Here is a 25935-nt window from a genome sequence, read left to right on the forward strand (position 1 = left end):
GCCAGAGACAGATCCCCATTGAGGACCCCGCCACTTAGACAGCCATCGGAAAAGACCACTGGAACCAGCTGAGCCCATTCAATCTGACTTGCTGCAGTTTGGAACTGAACTGCTGGTTTGTTTGGCCAGAGGAGAACTGCCCCCCGACTGAGCCTGGTTTCTCCCAAGGTTTTTTCTCCATTCTGTCACCGATGGAGTTTTGGTTCCTTGCCGCTGTCGCCTCTGGCTTGCTTAGTTGGGGACGCTTCATTTCCAGCGATATCGCCGACCTTATTGCAAAGACACTATTTAAACTTATTGACACATTATTTTCCTTTTTTTGATATTGTGCAGTGCTTTGACACAATTTGCATTGTAAAAAGCGCTATATAAATAAAGGTGACTTGACTTGACTTGACATGTAGAAGTTAAAAAGCTCAATGAAACAAACAACTAACAGGCTTATTAAAAATGAATTTCCCCAAGAGGAAAGACAGTCCGAGTCTCTGATCAGTGATAGTACTGTCCTCCTCGGCCTCCTCTGCTCCATCGGCCTGCTCTCCATCCCCCTTTCCAGCCGCCTGCTCCTCGATTCCCGCCGTGTCCTCGTCCTCCTCCTCCATCAGATCTCTTCTGCCACACGGGCATCTCCGGCAGAGGCGCTTCGATCTCAGACGGCCGTCCTCCGCGGTCAGGAACCCGGCCCATCAGGATCTGAGGATTCACCAATCATCACACGCCAGCCACAAACAAACAGAGAAGCCAAAAGATGTAGTATAATCTACGCACTCGGTTTATGGCGCAGCTGGTTTTCTCTCGGCACGAGCCGCTGCTGGTCTTCACCATATAGCAGAGGTCCTGTCTCGCAGCGAGCAGATGAGCCGCACTCACCGCCGACCGCAGCGACAGAGAATACCGCATCGGCTGATATGCTCTGGCCATCCGGTCAATCTTCACCTGAACAATAAATAAATACATACATCTGCTTTTCTTCCAAACACTAAATGACACGTGCGTCTGTCAGTCGCTGATGTAAAGCTCGCTGTAGGAACAAAATACGCAGCCAAATTATACATCATCATTAGCGTCTCACTCCTGTAAACTAGTTAATGTTTTGACCAGGAAACTACTGGGGCCAGTTGTTCAAAAGTAATCCGATCGGATTTTGGCCATCGGATTGGATCAAATCTTGAAAATAATTTTGATCCAAAAAACTGGACTATCCTGGTCCCAGCAGAAGAGTGGATTTCAGGTACAAAAATGTAATAAAACTTTAAAACTGGTCCAAAAAATACAACATCTGTAACATGTAATGTTTCCCCAAACAGCTGTCAATATCAAGCTAAAATATTATATTTAATTTAAAGTTGTTTTTTTTTTATTACCAATTGTAAATTGGCACGCTCATGAGAGATGGACCAGTCAGAAGTAGTTATTTGTGTTAATGCAATGCAAAACACTGACATTTCATTTTTTTCCCCATCAGCATGTCCCTTTAGGGCCTCCGTACAGCACTAGTAATCCAGATTTGGAAATCTGAAAAAGTGTGTTTCTGGATCAGGGTGATCCAATCCGATTTGCTTTTAAAAACCAGCACAAAAGTAAAATGGGTTACCGATCCTGGATAGCAAAACATGGGATTCCCAAACCTAGATCATTCTGATCCAGATTACACTTTTTGAACAACTGACCCCTGGAGTTCACATGAACTGAAACCCAGATCACTGGTGAGTTCAGAAAATCAACTGAACTGAATGTGGTTCACTACTGCTGCTCTCAGTGAGAAACAACTTCACAAGAGCAACAGTGAGAGATCAGCGGTTAACACCATTCACACATGGACTCCCCATTCTGGGTTAAAAATAGGGCTGCTCCATTAATCGAATGTGATAGTCATGTGCATCTCGTCAGTAAAGTGCTTTCAGATGGAGCAGCATTTACTGCACAGAACCGTAGTTCATGGACAAGCTACACAAAAAAAATTGAAAAAATTCAGACGATATAATCGCACGATTATGAAATTGTTTGCGATAATGACAGCTGTTTGTGTAGCTTGTCAGTGAACTATGGCTCTGTCTAGTAAATGCTGCTCCATCTGAAAGCATGTGAAAATACTACATTTAATAATATGTTTTTTCTCCAAACTCACTTCATAACATCAGCCGAGTGTTTGAAATAAATCCTTCTGTGAGATGATGTGGCTTCTTTTACTCCGACGCCAAGAACACTGAACCCAGAGACTCTCGGTCAACATGGAGACCAACATCCACCACAAATCTGAACCTTCAGACCACTCACAGACGATCTTCAGATGCTCCTCGGTGTCCTTCACATCTCCGTCTGCTAATCGCGACGCCAGGCCTTCATACGGACAGCACAGGTCCTTCAGCAGTCTGCCAGTGTCCAGCATGCATCTGTCTGGATCTTCTGCTAGCAAACACAGCCACAAACACATTCAGTTCAGTGTGACTGAAGCTAAAGCATCACAAAACATTTCATCTCACCACTAAGAGTTCTCCTAAATAGCAGTAAAAGAGTTTTCTCTTAAAACCTCTTCACAAAGCTGCGGAGACACACTTGTGCTGAGGAATAGAGAGAAGAGTTCAGCTCAGAGTGAGGGGGCGGGGTTTACCTCGTTGCTATGGGTGATGTACACAGTGCACAGTGATTGGCTGATCAGAGATTTATTCATAGAAATATTGTAGAGTGATATTATGTTGCCATATTCAAATAAAGGTTAAAAATTTAAATTTAAACATTCAAATAAAGATTTAAAATGCAGGCTGTCACTAATTAAACAAGTATATGTTCAGCTAATTGTCAGCCTCTTACATGTGTGCTTCTCATAATTAGTGAATATGCATATAAACATCCTTTTAATGAACAGTAGAATAATCACGGCTGATAGTAAGACATGCAAACGTAACAGAAAACCAGACTGGACACAAGAACATGTTACTTCTCATCCAGCTGGTTAATAACAAGGATATAATCAAAGGAGAATCTGCAGTTAGGATAACCTCCAAAACCAAAGGAGATACTTTATAAAAGCTCATTATCATCAAATGTTTCTAAAAATGTTTACATTCCGAGGCAGATTTCTGGAAACAGCTATTTTAGGATAGTTTGTGGTTTAGGAGTCCTCTTCTCTGCTCCTAACCTTTCACAGATTTAGGAGCTAGTTTTAGTGCTAAAATACTCTTAGAGCAAAAGTTTAGGACTGATACACCCATTGTTTGTAAGATTTTCTCTTAAATCGGCGAGTTATGAGCTACTTTTAGCCTGAATATGTTTTGTGAATACGGGCCCAGATGTCCAGCAGTGTGTGTGTGTGTGTGTCACCTGTGATGAGCGGCTCCTGTGTGTGTGTGTGTGTGTGTGTGTGTGTGTGTGTGTGTCACCTGTGATGAGCGCCTCCTGTGTGTGTGTGTGTGTGTGTGTGTCACCTGTGATGAGCGGCTCCTGTGTGTCTGTGTGTGTGTGTGTGTCACCTGTGATGAGCGGCTCCTGTGTGTGTGTGTGTGTGTGTGTGTGTGTGTCACCTGTGATGAGCGGCTCCTGTGTGTCTGTGTGTGTGTGTGTGTGTGTCACCTGTGATGAGCGGCTCCTGTGTGTGTGTGTGTGTGTGTGTCACCTGTGATGAGCGGCTCCTGTGTGTGTGTGTGTGTGTGTGTGTCACCTGTGATGAGCGGCTCCTGTGTGTGTGTGTGTGTGTGTCACCTGTGATGAGCGCCTCCTGTGTGTGTGTGTGTGTGTGTCACCTGTGATGAGCGGCTCCTGTGTGTCTGTGTGTGTGTGTGTGTGTCACCTGTGATGAGCGGCTCCTGTGTGTGTGTGTGTGTGTGTGTCACCTGTGATGAGCGGCTCCTGTGTGTCTGTGTGTGTGTGTCACCTGTGATGAGCGGCTCCTGTGTGTGTGTGTGAGTCTGGATGAGAGCCACGTCACCAGACTGACATATTCAGATGAGCTGAAGCCCCGCCCACACGCCTCCAGAAGCCCCGCCTCCTCCACCAGGGGCCCGTTGAACCTGACACTAGTGATGGGCGATACCACTTATTTTATTTTCGATCCGATACCGATATTTTTAAGCCCAGTATCATTGATACCGATACCGATACCTTGACTAAACTGATCTTTTAAATTATTTTAAAAATATAATCAGTAATTATACTCACTTAATATTAGATGGTTTTTTTTAACATTTCATAGGCTTTTTTGTTTTTGTTTACACTCAGAAATAAAATAAATGGTATTTCAGCCCTTTACTGGGGCAGTAACCTCAAAGGTGCACCTACCCTAAAAGAGAGCATATTAGTACCATACAAGTATGCATGCTTTAAGGGTAGATAACAAATGTGCACCTTTGAGGGTACCTCAGGAAAAATAAACATTGTGTTCCAGGGGCCCGTTTCAGAAAGGAGGTTAAGTGAAAACTCTGAGTATGTTAACCCTGAAATGAGGGAAACTCTGGGTTTTCGGTTTCAGAATGGGAGGTATGTTAAACCTGAGAAAGCAGAGTAAGTCAAGCCCGTTTCTGGAAGAGAGGTAACTTATACTCAGAGTCAGTTACCGTGGTAACTTACTCTGTGAACCTAACCTGGTCGGGAGCAGGTTTTCTTTGGTAAACCCAGAGTTTCTTTCGGTCTCCTCCCCCTTTTTAAAGTGTAAGCGATGTTTTAATACCTCATTCATTCATTCACGCCGCAAAATTGCTTTTCTTACTGAGTATTTTTGTCTTATTTCAAGTACAAACATTTAAAATTTAAGTTAAGATGCATTTTCTATACATGAAAATATTTTTTTTAGATATTTAGTCTTGTTAAAATATAAAATTGTTCTACAGAGTGTAAGAAAAATAATCTTAATGCAAACGGAAACAAGAATAGGCTAATTTTAATTTCTTACCCCATTGCCAGATAATTTGGAAAATAAAATAATATTTTAATTTTCTTTTCCTTCATGGAAACAAGACTAAATACCTTATAGCCTATTATTTATGTTATTATATGTTTTTTTTACACCGTATTCATGTGCATATTTATTTGAGCGGTACCATTTTAAATGGTAGTTTTCTTTTAAACATCAGAGATGCAGAGCACATTATAAGATATGCAGATTTTAAGTAAAGTGTGCATCGCTCTCACGCTCTTTCTGGGATTTTTTTCCTGGGCACAAATCCGTCAAAGAGGAGTATCACAGGACTGTAGGTCAATGGTGTAGCAATGGGTTTAAATGAGGCTAATCTGATAAATGATGTTCACTTGATAACATCTTTCTGTGACCTGTGGAAGTAACCTGAAATAATCAGAATTTGCTTCAGGATTTCCAGTGTGGTTGGATGCATTGATGACAAGCATTATTACTGTATGAAATGGAAGGATGCCAGATGGAGGGGTATACGAGCCATAACCACCACTACAGCTGTTAAATAAGCAAATTATTAAAACATTTTGGTCATCTTTATTTCCTAATACAAAAGCAAAAGTTATTATTTTTACTTTTGGATTTTAGAAATCTTCCAATACTTGACCAGATCCTCTTCATCTGTCAGTGGTGCTGGTCCAGGTTCTCCCTCTGCCTTCTTGTCAGTAGTTAATTTTATTACTCTAATTAAGAAATGTAACAGGTTGGATTAGAGAATATTTAATTATGTGAAAAGAGTGTTAGACGATGTGGAAAAAGCTGCAGCGCATTGAAATAGACACTGAAAATGATATTTAATGTCAAATGTCTGTAAAGTCATTTAGCCCACACCCATGAACCTTTCATGTTTAAAGCTTTACCTTGATTCAATTGTGTTTTTATACTTCAATTTTAGCTGCTGCCACATTCTTGTTTCTTTTTCTGTCTTTTTTTTTTTTTTTGTGGCCATGAGATACCATTAAAATGAATATTAGTTCAATAATTTACAGTTTTCACCTCAGATATTATAACAGTTATTAAGTTATAGACAGTTATTAAGAATTAATGTTACGCATTGACGGAGGTATGCGCGCTGACGTCTTTTTGGCGGGAGCTGTTGCCATGGTGAATCGTAATTTCGGCGCTCCATTGATAATGGCTTTTTATAGTTGCGGTGCACGAGCTTAACTCAGAGTCAGTCAACTCAGAGTTGATTGAACTAACTCATTTCAGCTGTTCTGTAACCGAAAACTCAGAGTTTCCCATCTCAGGGTAAGTCAACTCAGAGTTCAAGTTTTAACTCAGAGTTGGTTGAACCTCCTTATTGAAACAGGCCCCTGAAGTACTAAAATTATTATTATTATTATGATAAATTTGTGGTTACTGCAGTTTTACTACAAATACTGTGGTTACTGTAATAAAACCATGGTTAATGTTTGTAAAAGGCTCCCAGGCTGCTGTACTCCTAAAGGTGAAACTTTAGCATTTTTTTTATTAACAGCAATTACAGAACCTAGCACAATCCATTTGAACTTTTAACAACCAGTTTAAATAAATGTACTTGCACAAACTAGCCTATTTAAAATAAATATTTCATAAACCAAGTTTGGGGTTAGTAAGATTTTGTAATATTTTTTAAATAAACATCATGCTCACCAAGGTCGCACTTATTTGAACAAAAATACAGTAAAAATAGCAATATTGTGAAATATAACCATAACCATTAAAATGACTATTTTCTATTTTAATATATTTTAAAATGCCTTTGTGATCTGCAGCTGTATTTTCAGCATCATTACTCCAGTGTTCAGTGTCACATGATCCTTCAGAAATCATTATCATTTGCTGCTCAAGAAACATTTCTGATTATTGCTGCTTCATATTTGTGTGAGACCTTAAGAAGTAGAGGACATTTAGAATAAATGGAACATTGTTTCTAAATATAAATGTCTTGTATTAGCAACACTTTGAAGCTTGAAAACACAACAGGGTCATGCAAACACATTTCAGAAACTCCCCCGGCTCAAGTTTGTGATTTTGCTAATATTTATTCTGAAGAAAGATAAACATGTAAGGTGATGAAAGCCAAAATATTAAATGTTGTGGATGAATATTTACGGAGTAATACAGTATTTTGTAGAGGGGGTCAAAATGGCATTTTTCACCTGAGATTCGGTGCTTTACATTAAGATACTTTTACTGGAGAAGCAAACTGATGAAAGACATCTTTAAACATCCTTAATTTGGTTTAATTTCTCAGAAAACAAGACTAACTGTATCTTGATTGAAGGACGTTATCTTGATGATATAGATGTCTTCTGAAACAGCTAAAGCTAATATATTTATCTGTCAAACATTTGAATAAAAAGGCCGTTTTCATCGCATTCTCCATAAACACAACAACACTAGGGAGACACGATGAATAACTTATTCTGTTAAGAAGACATTTATGAAACATAATAAATAAATACATCTGACAATGAATCATTATGATCTGATCCTCATTTAAAGCAATCAGAAGACTCCTAAATGACCTGATCCAGGATGTCCAGTATATCGCTCTCTGTCCTAAACGCGTTCACATATGATCAAATAAACCACATTCTTCTTCTTCCCGTTTTTGGCGGATCGCACGGTGATTCGCACCAATATCGCGCATTACCGCCACCTACTGTGAACTCGATCCAGAGACTCTGATTACCCCCCCCCCCCCCTCCTCTCAACGACAATCTATGCTATAGCCGCGTGTTCAGCTCCTCTGGCTTAAAAAATAAATATTGCTAACTACTAAATATTATTTATATTTAGTATATATAAATATATATATATTCATTCAAATCCTATTCATTAAACCTGTGTTCTCCAAATATTTCATTAAAGCTGCTCTATTATTACTTCTCTGTTCTGGGTTTAACAAGTATCTCAAATTCATTTCCATAAACGGGTCTGTGTTTGCGCTGAATGGCTGCTGGCCGGATGGCTGTTTCGTCTGAACTAGGATTACTATGCAAGTTATGTTCCTGTGTTGACTGTGCTCTATGCTGAGGTTTTTGTCTGTTCTCACACTGCACTCTCGTTCAGGAGCGTAGTGTGAGGACTATTTTTTTCTCCTCTCTTTCCTCATGTTGTGCTGTATTCTTCTTCTTTATTGCATTTCGTTGCCTTGTACCTACATGTGCAATGACAATAAATTGAATCCAATCCAATCCAATCCAATATCCTCTTTCCTCTGAACCTCTTCCAATAACTTTTCTCCATCATCTTTATATTTTTCACAATACATAATAACATGTTCTACCGTTTCATTTTCCCCACACCATTCACAACATCCTGTCGGATGCTTGGACATTAATTGCATTGTTTTATTAAGTCCTGTATGTCCTATTCTAAGTCTGGATAAAATGTTTTCCTCTCTACTATATCCACCCGAATACCTACTTTTCCCCACTTTTGGCGGTATCTCATACTGTTACGACCCTGCGTTCTACTTGCTCGCCTGCTGGCGGTGTTCTTCCAGGAGCGCGTGGGAGATTGCACACCCCTGTTACCTGTTCACCGCTTAATTACAGCGAGGACAAAACATTGGCTTCCACCACTCCTCTTCACTTCGTCCAGGGGATCGACAGCCTCTGGAGAAGTCATTTGTTTTGGCGTGCCTTTATTTGTTTACAGCCCATACCAACCATTTTCTCTTCCCCATTTGGATTATGATTTTGCCCCTTTGATTTTGAACCCTAGACTTTGTTATATTAAGTTATTTGTATTTTTGAAGACTAATAAAATCTTGCAAGTCATTAAATGTACTTGTATACTTCGGTCAAAACGAGCTGGCTGTAACAATACATATGTGTACCTTTTATTTCCTGTCTCCCACATTTGTTACCATCTTTGATTGATTTGCTTTTTAATTTCATATCTACTGTATGATATTTCCATTTCTATTCTATTGGCCCTCAGAGCTTGTTTCGCCAATGTGTCTGCTGCCTCATTCCCCTTCAGCCCCACATGAGCTGGAGCCCACATGAATATTACGCTCGCGCTTTTCTGCTGTAATGTATATACTTCTTGCAGAATCTCCACTACTAAATCCTGTCTAGTGTCTGACTGTTGTGCTTTAATGCATATAAGAGCCGAACTGGAGTCTGAACATACTACCACGTCCTTTAATCCTGCCTCGCTTATCCATCTTAATGCCATCATTATTGCTATTAATTCCCCTGAAAATACTGATCATTTATTTGCGATCCTTACCTTTTTGGAAATGTGCATTTTTGGAATGACAGCTGCTACCCCTACTTGTTCATTATCTGGATTTGTTGACGCATCCGTATACACGTATATACGTATTTTATGTCCATACTTTAACCACATGTATTCCCTTACCTGGCCTTCTTTTATCCTATGTTCCAGCATTCTTAAATCAACTGAAGGCTGTGGCAAAACCCACTGGAACTGCTGGTATAACACTCTTGGAGAGATACTTAACTCTTTAATAGAATAAACCACATTCTTCTTCTTGTATTTATAATGGCGGGTGGCACCTAACGGTTAAGCTGTATATCCGCCTCCTACTGTGCTGGAGTGTGGACCAGAAATGTATACTTAAGAAAAAAACAAAAAACCCTAGCAGTTAAATTCTTTTCATTAAACCAGTTTCTTTCAAAAAAGTAAACAAAGCTTTATATATCTGATCTCCAACTTTGAATAGGTTTTTAAGATTTAATGTGCTCTCTCCATATTTCTTTAATTCATCTCTTAATTTTATCCTTTGATTTTCATACGTGACACATTGGCTAATCACATGTTCCGCTGATTCTTCCTCTATTCCACACGCACACATACCTGATGGATGCTTTTTCAATAAATGCATTGTTTTATTCAACCCAGTATGCCCCGATCTCAGCCTCCAAATAATTATGTGTTCTCTTGTATGTCTGTTGATTTCATTCTCCCCACCACTTGTTTAATATTGTATAAATGCCGTCTCTTCTTCCCTAAATCCCATTGTTTCTGCCAGTCCTTCATAATATTATTCCTTATGCTTTACTTTCAGCTTTACTAAATGCTACTTCCATAATTGTGTCATGTTCCAGAGCAGCTTCATTCCCCCAATGAGCTGGAATCCACATAACTCTGATTTCTGTTTTAATTTGCTGAAGTCTGAACAGAATCTCATATACAATATCAGGTCTGTTATTAGTTGATAAAGACTGTAGAGACATCAATGAAGATAAGCTATCTGAACCTTGCCAATTGTATTTAGTTCTACCCACTGTGATGCCATTAAAATATCTAACAGCTCAAGCGTAAACACTGCTAGATGATCAGAAGTTCTGGAATAGTGAATGCAAACCCAGTAAGATCCATCGGTGAATACTGCTATAAAAGATGTATATACAGAACGTAGTCTGCCATCTACTATCTCTGCCCAGTCGCCCTTCCCTTTATGTCTTTTTATTTCCTCTTGTAAATGTAGATCAACAGTTAGTGGTGGAAACAGCCAAGGAGGGGTGATTGATAAGGGACCGTAGGACTGAACTTTCTCTCCTGTAATTCCATTTCAATTGCTATTTGACCAGCTGCCCAAGCAAAACACTCTACCTTTCCCTTTGTACTTTGCCAACATGGGTTTAGCTACTTTACTGTAGGGTGCCTTCTTTCATTATGCCCTTGTGGGTTTGCCCAATAATTCATCATCAACTGTTTGAATGGTAACTTTAGAGGAAACTCAGCCATCTCGACTTGAACTGCACAAGCTGGAGAGGTCCTTATAGCCCCGCAGCAGATTCTCAATGCTTGATTTGGAATAACTTCTAGTTTCTTTAACAATGTTTTCGACGCTGATCTATACACTACACTTCCATATTCTATCACTGGTCTCATTAAAGCCACATCTCTCAATGCCCTTTTGCTAGCGCCCCACTCTGACCCAATTAAGCTCCTCATTATATTTAAAATCTTCTTGCATTTTTCCTCTACTTTTCTTACATGTTCTGTTCAGTTTAATTTGGAGTCAAATATTACTCCTAAAAACCTAAAGTTATTTACCTGTTCAATTTGTTTTCCATACATCAAAATCCTCGCGTCCTTAAGCCTCTTCCGAGTAAAAACCATCATCTTTGTCTTCTCTGCTGAAACCCCATGAATAAGACCATTCTTCAGTCACTCGTACAGTTTCCTGCAGTTTCTCTTCAATTAGTGTTAAACTCTTGCCATTCTTCCAGAGGACCGCGTCATCAGCAAACAGTGACTTCCCGATATCATACTTTATTTTGCTAAATACATCATTTATCATGATAGAAAACAGCAATGGGCTTATCACACTACCCTGCGGAGTCCCATTTTCCACTCAATTTATTGGACATTGAAGTACCAATTTTAACCTGAATATACCTTTCATATAAAAAGCTTTTAATCCAATTAAAAGTTCTTCCCTTAATACCAATTTTATCTAATTTAATCAATAATCCCTGTTTCCATACCATATCATAGGCTTTTTCTACATCTAATAAAACTGCCATAACAGACTGCTTTTTTATTTGAGCTTTTCTAATTTCAGTTTCCAAACAAACCTCAGGATCCATTGTTCCCCGTCCTTTCTGAAAACCACTCTGATAAAGCGATAAAAGACCCTTATTTTCTACAGAAAAGGTCATTCTTTCTACAATCATCCTTTCCATTATTTTCCCAGCATGTGATCAGAGTGCAACAGGCCTATAGTTCGCTGGATTTGTAGGGTCCTTACCTGGTTTTGCTATAGGTATAATAATAGCCTCTTCCCATTTATAGGTAATCTGCCTTCTACCCAGACTTTATTATATAATCCTAAAAGTTTAATTTGAGTTAAAAATCCTAAGTGCTTTAACATACTATAGCATGGTCTTTTCCTGGGGCAGTTACGTTTGCCTTATCTATTGCACGGTTCATTTCTCTTCATGTAAATGCATAGCATCCTCTGTACTTTCCTTTCTTCTTAGTGCTTCTGGATATGCATCTCTAGTCTCTTCCCGCCTCTGACAAATTATTAGAACTATGAGTTCCAACAAAGGCCTGAACTATTATTTCAGCTTTTTCCTCATTTGTTACAGCTATGACTTCTCCTGATTTTAAAGCTGGATACTGCCAATCTTTTCTAATTCCGCTCATTTTCCTTATCATTCCCCACACATCCCCTAATGGAGTTGTTCTATACTATTACAATATTCTCTTTTTGCCTGTCACTACTCTCCTAACTTGTGCTTGAGCCTTCTTATACTCCATGAATCTTTGATAGTTGTGCGTTCTCTTCAGTCTCTTAAATGCCCCGTTTCTTTCTTTAATGGTTTTACTACATTCTTCTGTCCATGGAACTGCTTTCCTATTCATTTTTCCTTTGCTTCTTGGAATAGATAGCTTAGCTGCTCTCAAAACTACTTCCCTAAACTTAACATCAATTTATCTATGCCTTGATTTAGATCTATTTCACTACTTTCCACCTCACATAAATACTCAGATTTGTCCCACTTAGCTTTATTAAATATCCATGTATGCTCTCTTTCTCTACCCTCTCATCACTTCACTCATATATTTGACCTGAAACAGATAATGGTCACTACCTATAGTCGAATCTCTCCCACTCGCAAACACCTGCCACCTCTTTTGACAGCAGTGTTAAATCAAGTGCTGAACCTTTGCCTGTGTGAACATCTATTCTTGTTTTCCTCCCATCATTAAGGCACACCAACTCATTTTCTTCCAATAACTGTTCTATTATTTGTCCATTTCAGTCAGTTTTTCCGCCTCCCCATAATGAACTATGAGCATTAAAATCACCACATTACAAAAAAATTGATTACCCACTTTTCCTACGATCTGACATTGATCAAAAACTAATTTTCTATAAACCACGTTAATCACAGAAATCACATCATATTTGATAGAAATCCGTCTCCGGCGGTGCGTCGCTCAAATGAAGCCGACCGCCAGCAAACAACAACAACACAAGAGTTCCGCTAAACTTCACATTTATACATCACTGCAGATCAAACTCGTCTTATATAATAATTAATATACCACAGCTTCCTATTGCAAGAGCACCGTAGATAATTTAAGTTTTGAATAATAAGTTTTCTACAACTATATATTATAGTATATATTATATTATAGTAGAATACAGTTGATCAGTTAATACTGCAGTATGCTGTGGCACAGTGCTGTAAATACAGTATAATACACTTTACTATAGCACGGTTCAGAAACACTACAGTATTTACTATAGTACTTTCATGTGGTAATCACAGAGTATATCAAGCGTATTAATGCTTAAATAAGAAATAGTCTGGCTAAAAATAAAAATTCAGCCATTATTTTATAACCCCAAGGGTTTTCTGTGGAACACAAATGAGAGAAAGGCTTGCTGTGGAGCCTGAAGAGGAGCAGATCTCCTTCATTCTGAGCTCTTCATGATCCATCAGCTCTGTGTGTTTGGACTAATCGTCAGGATTTGAGTGGCACTCACTATGGCAAGCCGGTTTGACTTGTTCCTTCTCAGGATATGAATTATTGATATCAACAATTCAGTTTTTACTAGTTAAAATGTAATTATTGATATCAACAATTTAATTGTCACTAGTGACAATGTTCATTTCTGAAATCTGAAAATGTATTTCTGATATCAAGAATTAACATTAACTAGTAAAAACTGAATTGTTGATATCAATAATTGATATCCTGAGAAGGAATAATTCAAAACGGCTTGCCATACAGTTTTTTCAGCTGCTTCCACACCAAATCTTTCCTTGTCACACAGTTTCTGAAAGCTGTCACTCAAACAGCAGAAGCACACACCAAATCTACAAAACCAGACACTAATTCTCAGACTTTGACTCAACACACAAAACACAACACAATTCTCTATGAAACACACACAAATCTAACAGGAATTAATATTATGGCAAAGGTGTTTGCAAATGTTGCTTTTGAGATGTGTTTGTGATATTTTGAATGCAGTGCTTCATTTTGCAAGAGATGTGAGGTGTTTTGCATTTTGTGTGCAATTCTTGGATTTGTGTGTAAAGTTTTTTAGAAACAGAGTTTTGAAAATGTGTGAAAGCAGCTGAAAATAACTAACACAGGCCTACTGACTGTAATCCAGATGATTATCAACTTTGGGCTTTTCTCAGAAACACATTTAAGACATTTCAAAAGCCTTAAATGAAGATTTATTGTTTACCCTCATCCCAAACCTTTCATTTTAAAATATGAAAATCCATCAAATAAATATAAATTACTACATGTGTAAACCTACAGTAATCTAACAAGACTGAAATAAAGATTTAGATTTGTTTAGAGCTGCTTGATCTGTGCAGATTTCTCTCCTGATTCAGACCAGAACACTTTTAGTCGTGGCCTAATGGTTAGAGGCTCGGACTCGCAATCGAAAGGTTGTGGGTTCGAGTCTCGGGCCGGCAGGGATTGTAGGTGGGGGGAGTGAATGTCCAGCGCTCTCTCCACCCTCAATACCACGACTGAGGTGCCCTTGAGCAAGACACCCAACCCCCAACTGCTCCCCGGGCGCCGCAGCATAAATGCCCACTGCTCCGGGTGTGTGTTCACGGTGTGTGTGTGTTCACTGCTGTGTGTTCACTGCTGTGTGTGTGTTCACGGTGTGTGTGTGTGTGTGTTCACTGCTGTGTGTGTGTTCACTGCTGTGTGTGTGTGTGTGTGTGTGTGTGTGTTCACTGCTGTGTGTGTGTGTGTGTGTGTGTGTGTGTCCACTGCTGTCTGTGTGTTCACTGCTGTGTGTGTGTGTTCATGGTGTGTGTGTGTGTGTGTGTGTTCACTGCTGTGTGTGTGTTCACGGTGTGTGTGTGTTCACTGCTGTGTGTGTGTTCACGGTGTGTGTGTGTGTTCACGGTGTGTGTGTGTTCACGGTGTGTGTGTGTGTGTGTGTTCACGGTGTGTGTGTTCACTGCTGTATGTGTGTGTTCACGGTGTGTGTGTGTTCACTGCTGTGTAGGTGTGTTCACGGTGTGTGTGTGTGTGTGTGTGTGTTCACGGTGTGTGTTCACTGCTGTGTAGGTGTGTTCACGGTGTGTGTGTGTGTGTGTTCACGGTGTGTGTTCACGGAGGTTTGAAAAGTTATGAACGTAATGACAAGATGTGCATTTTAAGCTTGAATGTCAAACAGATTTGATTTGATTCTAGGTGTTGTAGATTACTCACAAATTGTAGTCCATTACAGATTACATGATGAAAACTGTAGTAATAATGTAATCTAGGTTACTCATTTTAGACTACTTTTGGATTACTTGATCAAACTTGTTTTAAACTTACCATCAAACGTGCCATATTGATATGAAAAAGCAAAGAGAAACAACATATTCCATTATTTGATTTCACCTTCATAAACTGCATTAAACGTCGCACCCGTTACACCAGTGTTTCCCAAACTGGGCTTCATGTCAGTACTGCAGTGAGTTTGAGAGATGATAAAAAGATACGAATTAGTGAAATCATAAAAACACGCAAAAATCATCTAAACACTAAAAACAGAAATAATTGTTTACCTGTCACTGTGACCATTAACTGACATCAGAGAACTGGGAACATACGAATATGATGTTCAATTATTTGAAATATTAACTTCCTCAGAGATATCTCATATAAATATGTCAAAGGGCTTTGGCTGATACATTTTTTTTTGTGAATCCCTGTATTATATGAACAAACATGAAAACATAAATGACATCACACAGCCAAAGTCTTCCAGGTTGGAATATTTGTCCAGAATCCAGAGTCACTGAAGGACACTGGATATGATGACGACGAGTGTTTCACAGCTATATTTAGAAACTTGCATAATTAGTTGTTTCATACATGGTCTAATTGCTTGATGGTGCTTTCCCCACAAATTCAGATGCATAGCTCACAAATTTATTTACATGACATTTGTGAATATAGTCAAAGCTAACAGGTACGACACAGGACTTTTAGAAAGAATCAACGAATGACGAACAATTTACTGCCATTGTGTGAATAATGTGTAATCATGCATTATGAGCATTTAAAATGTATCACTCCAATATACTTTTGGAATCTGATGACATAATCCAGATGACATGTAATTAATTGTAACGCAGCACTGCTGATACTGTACAGATATCACGTGAACACTGCTGCAGATGAGGAGAAGCTGATGTTCTGATCAGAGATGATCTTTAAACAGTTTGAGATCCAGTGACTGGTCAAGAGTGAAAGCTTTTCATTTAAAACATGTCAACTTGAAAACATACCAAAACACATTCTCTACTTTATACAGATTTCTGAAGTGAAAACATCCCTTTAGCTCATTACTGGGTACACATTTGTTCCTGAAATACGGTATACACAACAACAACAACACACACACACACACACACACACACAAACAAGCACACGCCCCCACACACACACACGCACACGCACACAGAAACACACACACACACGCACACAGAAACACGCACACACACACACAAACACGCACACACAGAAACACACACACACACGCACACAGAAACACACACACACACGCACACAGAAACACGCACACACACACACAAACACGCACACACAGAAACACACACACACACGCACACAGAAACACGCACACACACACACAAACACGCACACACAGACACACACACACACACGCACACAGAAACACACACACACACAAACACGCACACAGAAACACACACACACACACACACACACACAAACACACACACACACACACACACACACACACACACACACACAGAAATACACAGCACTAATTTAAATTCTCATTTTATTTTCATGGTAATGTTAACTGATGTAATAAGTGTATGGTGTAACAAAAACTGTCACAAACATCTGTATGCATATTTAGATTGTATATTTATGAAAGTAAGAAGCTACATCTGTATACAGAAAATACATCTATGACATGAGTTACTGAACTATAAATATTACATCATATATTTAGTATTTTCAAACCATGATAGAAATACCTCTACATAGATATAAAGCGATAGAAGCGGAGCGTGAGCGTTACGGGCGAGTCTACGGCGGATGTGAGGCACTTCTTCAGATGGAGGAGAATGAAGCCGATGGCACTAAAGCTAAACGACTTCACAGGCTCAGAAAACCACTGCTATACTACATCAGCACACGACTACACGACGCAATTCATAACCGCGAGAAGAGCCAACACTGAGAGAAGCACTTCCATGAGTAGAGAAGAACACGAATAAAACAATAGCAGCACATGATTAAACTGGGAGTCACATGAACGCAACGTTACACGCGAAAGCGTTGCATAATCCGCGAGGTCTGTGTGAACCGAAGAAGCCCGATTGGCCTCCAGCCGGTTCTCCAGACGCCACCCTGATAGCACACATACATCTCTGAGACGTCTATTTGATGTCTGCATTTACATCTGCAAGACGTATTATTTAGGGTGTTTGCTCATCTGCAATACGTCTATAGGACGTTTCCTTTTAGATGTCAAATAGACATCTATTAGATGTCTTTAAGATGTTTATTATTTAGAATGTATGTAAACTGACATCTGAAAGACGTCTGCCAGACGTTTAGAAGCAGATGCTTTCCAGATCAAGAGATCTTTAACAGACATCTTGCAGACGTACGTGTGCTATCTGGGCAGCGATTCACCAGAAGCAGCAACACAAAAGCGTGGCGAGGGTTAAACCATACTGAAGAACTAGATTAACAGTCATCCAAATAAATCTTGCGATGCGGTTAGTGATTGTTTCTAGCAGCTTCATAAGACGAGCTTCAAAAACGTTTGTTCGGCGCACTATTTACTATCCGTCGTTCGGCGATACAAAACTAGAGACTCTCGATTAAAACCTCGGACGTCTTTTCCATCGTCTCCACTACTTTTCAATGTGAAACAATATTAAGATGTGACCTATGTACACAATGCTGTGAAGTCAAACCACGATACGTACCGTCACTGTGGGAATAGTGTCGGTACAGCCGGAGGTCCGAGAGCGTCTCGTGGAAATACTTGCATAGAAAGTAAACCGTTGTTCTTTCCCACAACACTGACAGATCATCTTTGCACAAAACATCTGATTATTAGTCAAAACAAGATTCGGCATCAATATAAACATGCATTTAAAATGAACACTTATATTGTCCTCGATGTTGAACGTCCCTCAGGGTTTTAAACCGTCTGCGGTCAAAGTCTGGATCAGAAGGAGCTTCTGTAGACGAAGCGCTTGTGGGATTATAATAAGTGCCCGCTGGATTGAAAACATCAGCGCTTTAGGAAACCTGCGTCCCGAACACGATGCAGGAGCAAAACAAGAGCACAAGAGTCTGTACCTAAGTGCATTTCTCCATCTAGTGCTGATAGCGTCAAAAAGAAAAGGTCACGGTTAATAACTGCATGAAAAAGCGGAAATCCCTTTAGCGTACGTGTTACACCGTGTCCTCGTTACACACCACACCACACACAATAAAAGGCATCTTTTCCATGTTAATCAGAGTTTCTGTCCTAACTAGCCACAACACATGAAATTTCTATTTTAGGTTTGTATTTCTGCAACATCGCGGCTGGAACAACAGCATACAAACTATATAACAGTAGATAATCTCAGGTGATTATGTGCTTTATTCAAAATTTGAATATCTTTTTTGTGTGACCCTATCCCAGAGGTTGCGTTAGACTAATATTGTCCGTCATTTTGACAGACAGGGTCGTAAAAATTCTGTCATAATCTATTATTACCCGTCATTTCAATGTTCATATTTTAATTATAATACATTTAATTGCTTGTATTTTTGTTCACATTTTAATATTTAATAATGAACCTACAGGATGAGCATATAGGCTTATGCATTTACTTATTTATGAAGAGAACGGATTCATTCACGTTTCATGTTCAACAACACACCATAACAGCCGAGGCCACTAAAAACAACAAAATATGCTAGGGCTGGGACATTTTTTTTTTTCCTCTCTATTTTAATAGATTCTCATTTTTATGAACCGATATCAATTCTTAAATCCCAATCGATTCCGCCTCCAATCCATTAATCGCAATAGACTAAACTTTGTGCATTGTTATTTTTGATATGAAAAAGTTTTAGATTTCAAATTCTGTCCATTTTATTAGGAAATTGAAGCCGTTAAATAAATACCATTTTGGCGCTCTTTAATGTGGCGTGATAGATCGCTGTAGACACCTCAGATCAAGCGAAGCGGCAGCGCACTGATCTGCTCTCTCTCTTTACTAGTCTGTACTCGCCTGTGCCTAATCAAAGGCATAACAAAAAACTTGTTCTGGAGCGCTGCTGCCTCACTGGAGCGCACGCGCCACCAACTGGACAGGAGTGTGAATTACAGCTATACATTACAATAGATCACCCTCAGTATAATCTGTCAAAGTAACAGACGGCCTTCAGATTTTTCCATCACTGCTAAAAAACATTCCGTCAATTACAAATTTCTGTAATTTGATTGATTCTGACAAGTCTGGTGTGGATAGCTACATTGCTTGTTGTATAGCGTGTAGTTAGGACACGGTGTTAGAGCTCTGTACAAGACACGATAGTATTGTTATTTCTTCACACAGTTACACGCAACGTGTGGTTTCGGACATGCGCCTCGGCATGTGTTTCCGGACGCTCCTCCTGGCGTCAGGAGCTCCTCCACCTGCGCTCCACGAGCGACGCTCTGCCCGTCTCGGGCCAGTGAAAGCAGCGCCGTCCGGTCCGGCTCAGCCCGCGGCCTTATGCTTCCCCCCGCAGCACCGGCAGGCCTCTCCACAGCGGTGGCAGGCGCGCAGCGGCGGATAGCAGCACATGCAGGGCGCCAGCAAAGACAGCCCCAGCAGCGCCAGCCAGCGCACACAGAACTGCTCCTCGCTGGCGTCGCAGGAGCAGGGGTCCGAGAAGTCTCCCTCCGAGTCAGACATGCAATGGTACAGCATGCTCTCGGCGCACAGCATGCAGCTCAGCCGGTAGATGCACTGCTTGATGGGGTCGGGTGCGTCGGGGCACTGGCCGCGCCGGTTGTCCTCGTGGTTGAACATCTCGCGGCAGTAGATGCAGCGCGAGCGCTCTCCGTCCTCGCGTCGCCTGCGGCCTGGCGGCTGCTGCGTCTTGACCGGGTCCTTGGTGTCCGGCTTGGAGAAGGCGGTGGAGGCGTCGGGCTCCTCGCGCTCCAGGTCCTGCTTCCACAGCACCGGGTGCCGGTAGTCCTCGTAGCCTCGGATGAGGACATCCTTGCGCGGGTTGATGCGGTCGATCTCCTCCTCATCCATGTGAAAACTCACATGCCGCCTGCCGCTGGAGGAAACCTGAGACAGAAACCAGACAGCCTGAGAAACTGCAGATTACAGTCAGACCAAAATTTATTCAGACACCTTCAGCATCTCACATTGTCAGTTTATTCGCTACAGTTTAGTAATAAAATATGCCAAGAGCTAGACAAGACAAGAGTTAAACTGTGTCAGAACAAATTCATCTTGATAATGCCAGATACATTTGATAGAAAGACGTGTAACAAAACATGGTCAGGTCAAAGTGTCAAATCAAATTTCTGGTCCAATTTTTTATCAGTTTTGCTGGTAGTGCACTGTATGAGGAATTTTTGGGTGTCACAATTTACTTTATTTTGCTATCCTCACTTACATAAATTAACTATAGAGTCCTGCAACCACTAATAAAAAAAATATAAAAAATTATATCTGCTGTCTGAATGACTTTTGGTTTGACTGTATCTGCACTCTGACCACCAGCTGAATCGTGGAGTCGTCCTGCAGGCTAGGGATGAGCGTATCAATCCCGAAGTATCGATATATCCATACTGATGCCACGCCAGTATCAAAAGTATCGATACTCAAATAAAAAATATGGATACTAAGGTGTATTATTTACCAGTGATTTTATTTAACAAAAAAATGATGCATACAGTTTGCATTGAATTGGAAGAATAACCCATGTTAGCGAATAATTGTGTAGGATAGAACTATTTACTGCTCATCTGAACGCACACAAATGTTGCAAGACAGAACCAATCAATCACAGAGAGCGTTCACTCACTTCTGACAGAGCATTCAAACAGGGCTGCGTTTCCTACAAGTAGCCTATCATAAGAAAGCATTGATGCTTTTGGGAACAGCAGCCCAGAACAATGCTTTTCAGAGGACAGAAAAAAATATACGCGAGTTATTTCACAAAAAAAATAAATAATAATTTAAATTGTAGCCTACATAGTTTGTGCAATTACATTTATTTAAATAGAATGTTAAAATTTCATATTGATCATGTTCTAATCGGTATGTTAATATATATCACACTGTCAGAATGAAAAGGTTGTATTGTATGCGTGCAACAGCCTGTCACGGGCAGCCCCTTATGAAAATCAACCATGGTTTGACTAAAGTGACCGTATAGTTCAACTATAGTAATATTTGTAGATTTCCATGGTTACCACAACAGTAAACATTTTAACCATGTGTAAACAAAAATATAACCTAATATGTTGCAATTAAGGCATATTGAATTTTAAAATGTTTTTAAATATAAAATTAAGAGGGTATCATTACCCATTTTACTCTAAGTAATTTAATAAATTTCCTAATTTAAAGGTATCGTATCGGTATCATTATCGACGATACTGGCCTTTAAAAGTATCAGTATTGTATCACCCATCCCTACTGCAGTCAATGTTTTTTTTGGTTAAATGATGAAATAGGGTCTGTGTTTAACACAAGCACAAAATATCTTCATGCTTAACTGTTCTCTAGAAAAAGGAGCAACACTTGACGTTGCAGGATGAAATGCCTTCGTTTTTGAAGAAATAAAGCTAATCAAGGCTACAATTATAGAGTGAGTCTTGCAGTTTTCTTCTTGAGTTGAATTATTTTTAACCTCTTCTACAATCGGTTGAGCACCTGCTAATTCAATACTGGTGCAGTTATTCTACGACATTTTTAGATTTGACTTGTCTTGAAAAAAAATGTTTGCTAAGTGTGTTCATGGGGCCACAGAGGTCGTCTGGGAAATGATCAACACAGCGAACAGGTAAACTCATCTACTCACTAGTGACTTTCACTGCTTCATTACGTTTATAATCAAACTATTCTAACGCAGTGTTTTTAAATAAAGACTGAAAGAGTTGTTAAATCTTAATGATGGCGATGCTGAAGTCATGTGACCGTGCTGTAGTTCGATTATAGCCTACATTTAGCTTTTTACTTCTGATAATTGTATTTAGGCTTCAAAATTCATGAACGTTGTGTTCATTTGTGAAGATTATTACAAAAAGTGTAAGAATCATGAACTTCTGTTGGTCACAAAGCTTATTTTCTGGGTTTTTGTGGAGGAAACCAGAGTGATGTAAACTTACAGCCTACAAAAATACACTGCAGCACTGCATTTGACTCCATTTTTGACAAGAAATTAACTTCCAACACATTGAGTAGGAATACAGTAACTGTTAGGTGGTGTGTGTGTGTGTGTGTGTGCTGTACCTTTGGAGGCAGGAACCGCTGGCTGGCAGTAAGAGCCTCGTCGAAGGGCTGAGCTCGAACATAAGAGCCGTGGAAGGGTTCGGTAAACACGACACCACGAGAACAGAAGACTTCCCTCACCGGAGTACCGACAGACACAGTCTCCTGTCAATCACAGCAAACTCAAGCATTAGCAAGATCAGGATGAGTGTGTTTCTTCATCAGGTTTGTAGAAATGTGTCTCTGCATCAGTGTCTCAGTAATGGATGCTCTGCAGTGAATGGGTGCCGTCAGAATGAGAGTCCAAACAGCTGATAAAAACATCACAATAATCCACACCACTCCAGTCCATCAGTTAACATCTGGAGAAGACAAAAGCTGAAACTAATCCAGCATTAAGACGTTTTTAACTCAAATATGAGTCCATAATAATAACGCTTCCTCCAGTGAACCGGCAAGCAGATCTGCCTATGGCTAATCGACCATCACTGCTACACTTAATTGCACCGCCGGATCTGTCAGCTCTGGGGGAACCTGCTACCCAACCTCATCTACAGGCATTCCCGAGTACCATAATTGATGGGAAATATCGAAGCTTCAACGCCAAGTGGTATGAAAGGTTCAACTGGATTGAATATAGCCAGTCGAAAGACCTGATTTTTTGTAAAGCCTGTCGGCATTTTCCTGAACAGCACACTGAGGGGACTTTTACTAAAGAGGGTTTCAAAAATTGGAAACGTATCGGCCAGGTCTGTGAGAAGCATCAGTCTAGCAAGCTACATGCTTCTGCACTTGTAAAATTACTCTCCTACAAACAAAGTCATGCGCAACAAGGCAGCGGTACTGTATTAAATCAGATGCACGGAGATTCCATTTCATTCATTGAACGTAATCGACAGCACGTCAAAGTTGTGCTGGATGTTGTCATGCAGTGTGCCAAAATGGAGATACCCCTGAGAGGGCACCGGGAAACTCAGGAAGCGTTAAACAAGGGGAATTCGAGTTTATATCGAAGTACGACCCAGAAAAAAAAAAAAAAAAAACTTGTTGAACTGCCACGAAATGCTACACTCATGTCCCACCACATTCAGGACGAGCTGCTTGAGGCTGCTGCTTCACTTCTACTCAGGAAGATAAAAACGGAGATGCAAGAACAGCCTAGGCCCACATATTTTGCCATACTTGCAGATGAGTTTAAAGATGTTTCGAAACGCGAGCTAGTTGCTGTCTGTGTTCGATTTATCCATAGTGGGACAATCAAAGAACGAGCGCTGGGCTTTGTCAAAACAGCTGACCTGTCTGCTCAAGGAATATCGCAGAGGATCCTTGAAATTCTAGAACCACTTGGTTTGGACCCTTCTCTCTGTGTCGGGTTCTGTTTTGATGGGGCATCGGTCATGTCTGGGAACAGAGGAGGCGTTCAATCTATCTTAAAAGAGACATTTCCCAAAGCTGTGTATGTACACTGTAATTCCCACAGACTGAATTTAGTGCTTTGTGCTGCTGCGGAATCATCTGGACACGTCAGTACTTTTTCACTGTCATCAATCGGATACTTCTTCACTGGGGCCCAGAGGCACGCTCGGTTTGTGGAACTTCAGAAGGAAATGCATCCAGAACGCCCATGCAAGGAACTGGAAAGGTCATGTGACACCAGGTGGAGCTCTAAATCAGGATCTGTTCATAAAGTTTTAGAAATGCTAGACGTGTTACTTGAGACTCATGCTGAGTATTCTGAGACAAGCGGACCGACAAAACTAGATGCAGATAACCTATTACAACAGATGCAAACAAGAGAGTTCATTTTCATGCTTGTGTTTTGCAAGTTGTTTCAGTGCAGCGATTTTGCCACAAAAGGGCTGCAAAGTCCAGCAATCTGTGTGACGGACTGCATCTCCTTAATTGAAACATTGAAAGCCACCCTTGCCACTTTTCGAGATGATTCAGATGGTGACTTTGACAAAGTTCTCAGATTGATGGAGGAGTTGATGGATAAATACGAGATAGCATGCTGGGATCTGATAATGTCTCGTGAGCGAAAGCTGCCTGCAAAGTTTAGTCAGTCTATTGTCACCACAACATTGGGAAAAACATCCGCTATCAAGAATAATGGTGATCTGAGAGCACTCTGGAACTGTATTCTGGATAACGAGATGGCTGAATTGAACAGCCGATTCAAAGACGACACCTACGGGATAATGCGAGCTTCACCTGCCCTCATCCCAGGATCCACCACTTTTGGCACACAAGAACTGACCAAATCTCCTTGCAGCTTGTATGGGATAACAGTCTGTGATGTGGAATTTGCCTTTTTTACCCAATTCATCAAGGGCAAAGCTGACAAAGACAAAATGCCCTCACTAATTGAATTGTTGGATGCCTGCGCTGCTGATATTTTCCCCGGAATGAACCGTCTGTTAAGGGCCCTCATCACACTACCCATGACGTCCTGCAGTGTTGAAAGACTTTTCTCCGCTACTCACAGGATCAACACTCGCTTGAGAGCATCAATGGTGACTGAACGCTTGAACAATTTGACCCTGTTATCTTTCGAAAGAGAGCTGACAGAAACACTGGATTATGACGAGATCATAAGCATCTTTAATTCAAAACCCAGGCGACTCCGCCTTGTGTAGCCGGGTAAGGTATAGGCCATGGTTTTCTTTACATGTAGGCCGTGGCTTGATAGCAGGATGAGACTATTAAGTAGGCTACTTTGAGCCTCTGAGCTCAAATAATGTTGCTTTTTTAGAAAGCTAAACGTGTACGTGGGGGTTGACCTCAGCCTCTTGTTCAGGGCCTAAATATTGGTTCAGTTAACATGTCATTACTTTAAATGTTCACTGAATAGAGTGTTATGTTGTGGTTGTTTTTTGTTATTTTGTTAGAGCTAGGGCTCTCTAATTGATCTTCCCTATGCACTATCACAATGTTGCCTTTTTGTGAATGATATGTTCCTGGCTCGGTAGCCATAGCCTATGTTATAGGCTTATGTATTTAGCTCAGTTTTGACAGTAGATTAAATTTAAATTGCTAATAAACTATTTTTTTACCATTATAAAGCAGTTTGAATGCTTCATTGTGTTACAGTATGGTTCTAATGAGAAAAGTATTCCCGAGCAGCTTTCAGCTATGATCACTTTGAGAACTTTTCTTGCAAGCACCGTGAACTAGACAAGTGGGAAACGTATTTTGAATAACACCACGTTATAACCTTATTTTGTTTTGTTTTGAATTATTTTGTTTAAAGACATTTCAAGCTTTGTGCATTTGATGTATTTCTCATGTCTGTGTGAGGCATACACTGAGTTTGGTTAAGTTAGGATGAGATGTGCTCCAGTTCACCTGCAGTGTAAGTGAAATTCACTTTAAAGAAAGTCTTTCTACAAAACAAACCTATGAAGTGGTCATAATCATGTCTGACCATGTCATATTGCGCCTCTTATAATGCTGTTCAGTGTTCACTTTTCATAACCAAAATAGATTAAATAAATAAAAACATATAATATTGAACATATATATAAACCTAAATACGTTTTCTTTAATGGCTACAGCACCTCGTAA

At 40.1% G+C, this 25935-nt stretch overlaps 2 protein-coding genes across 2 annotated transcripts in view; both read right to left on the reverse strand.

The window, feature by feature from the left end:
• Positions 1 to 489: 489 nt before the first annotated feature.
• Positions 490 to 8582, reverse strand: LOC306886344 (uncharacterized protein; the record flags this gene model as incomplete). The annotated part of the gene is made up of 6 exons (XM_079443385.1): positions 490 to 693; positions 769 to 936; positions 2213 to 2409; positions 2612 to 2618; positions 3872 to 4013; positions 8566 to 8582. 6 exons carry the CDS (start codon positions 8580 to 8582, stop codon positions 490 to 492), a joined length of 735 nt encoding a protein of 244 aa, XP_079299511.1.
• Positions 8583 to 16675: 8093 nt separating this feature from the next.
• The window catches only part of LOC306886003 (sprouty-related, EVH1 domain-containing protein 1-like), a 69704-nt gene continuing 60444 nt past the window's right edge, over positions 16676 to 25935 (reverse strand). The window contains exons 5-6 of the mRNA XM_079442852.1: positions 22393 to 22536; positions 16676 to 20214 (exon numbers count right to left, since the gene is read on the reverse strand). Coding sequence (XP_079298978.1) covers positions 19633 to 20214; positions 22393 to 22536 — 726 coding nt within the window. The 3' untranslated portion in view covers positions 16676 to 19632. The remainder of the gene's footprint in view (positions 20215 to 22392; positions 22537 to 25935) is intronic.

The sequence above is a fragment of the Barbus barbus genome (assembly GCF_936440315.1).
Source record: "Barbus barbus genome assembly, chromosome: 20".
NCBI lineage: Eukaryota > Metazoa > Chordata > Actinopteri > Cypriniformes > Cyprinidae > Barbus > Barbus barbus.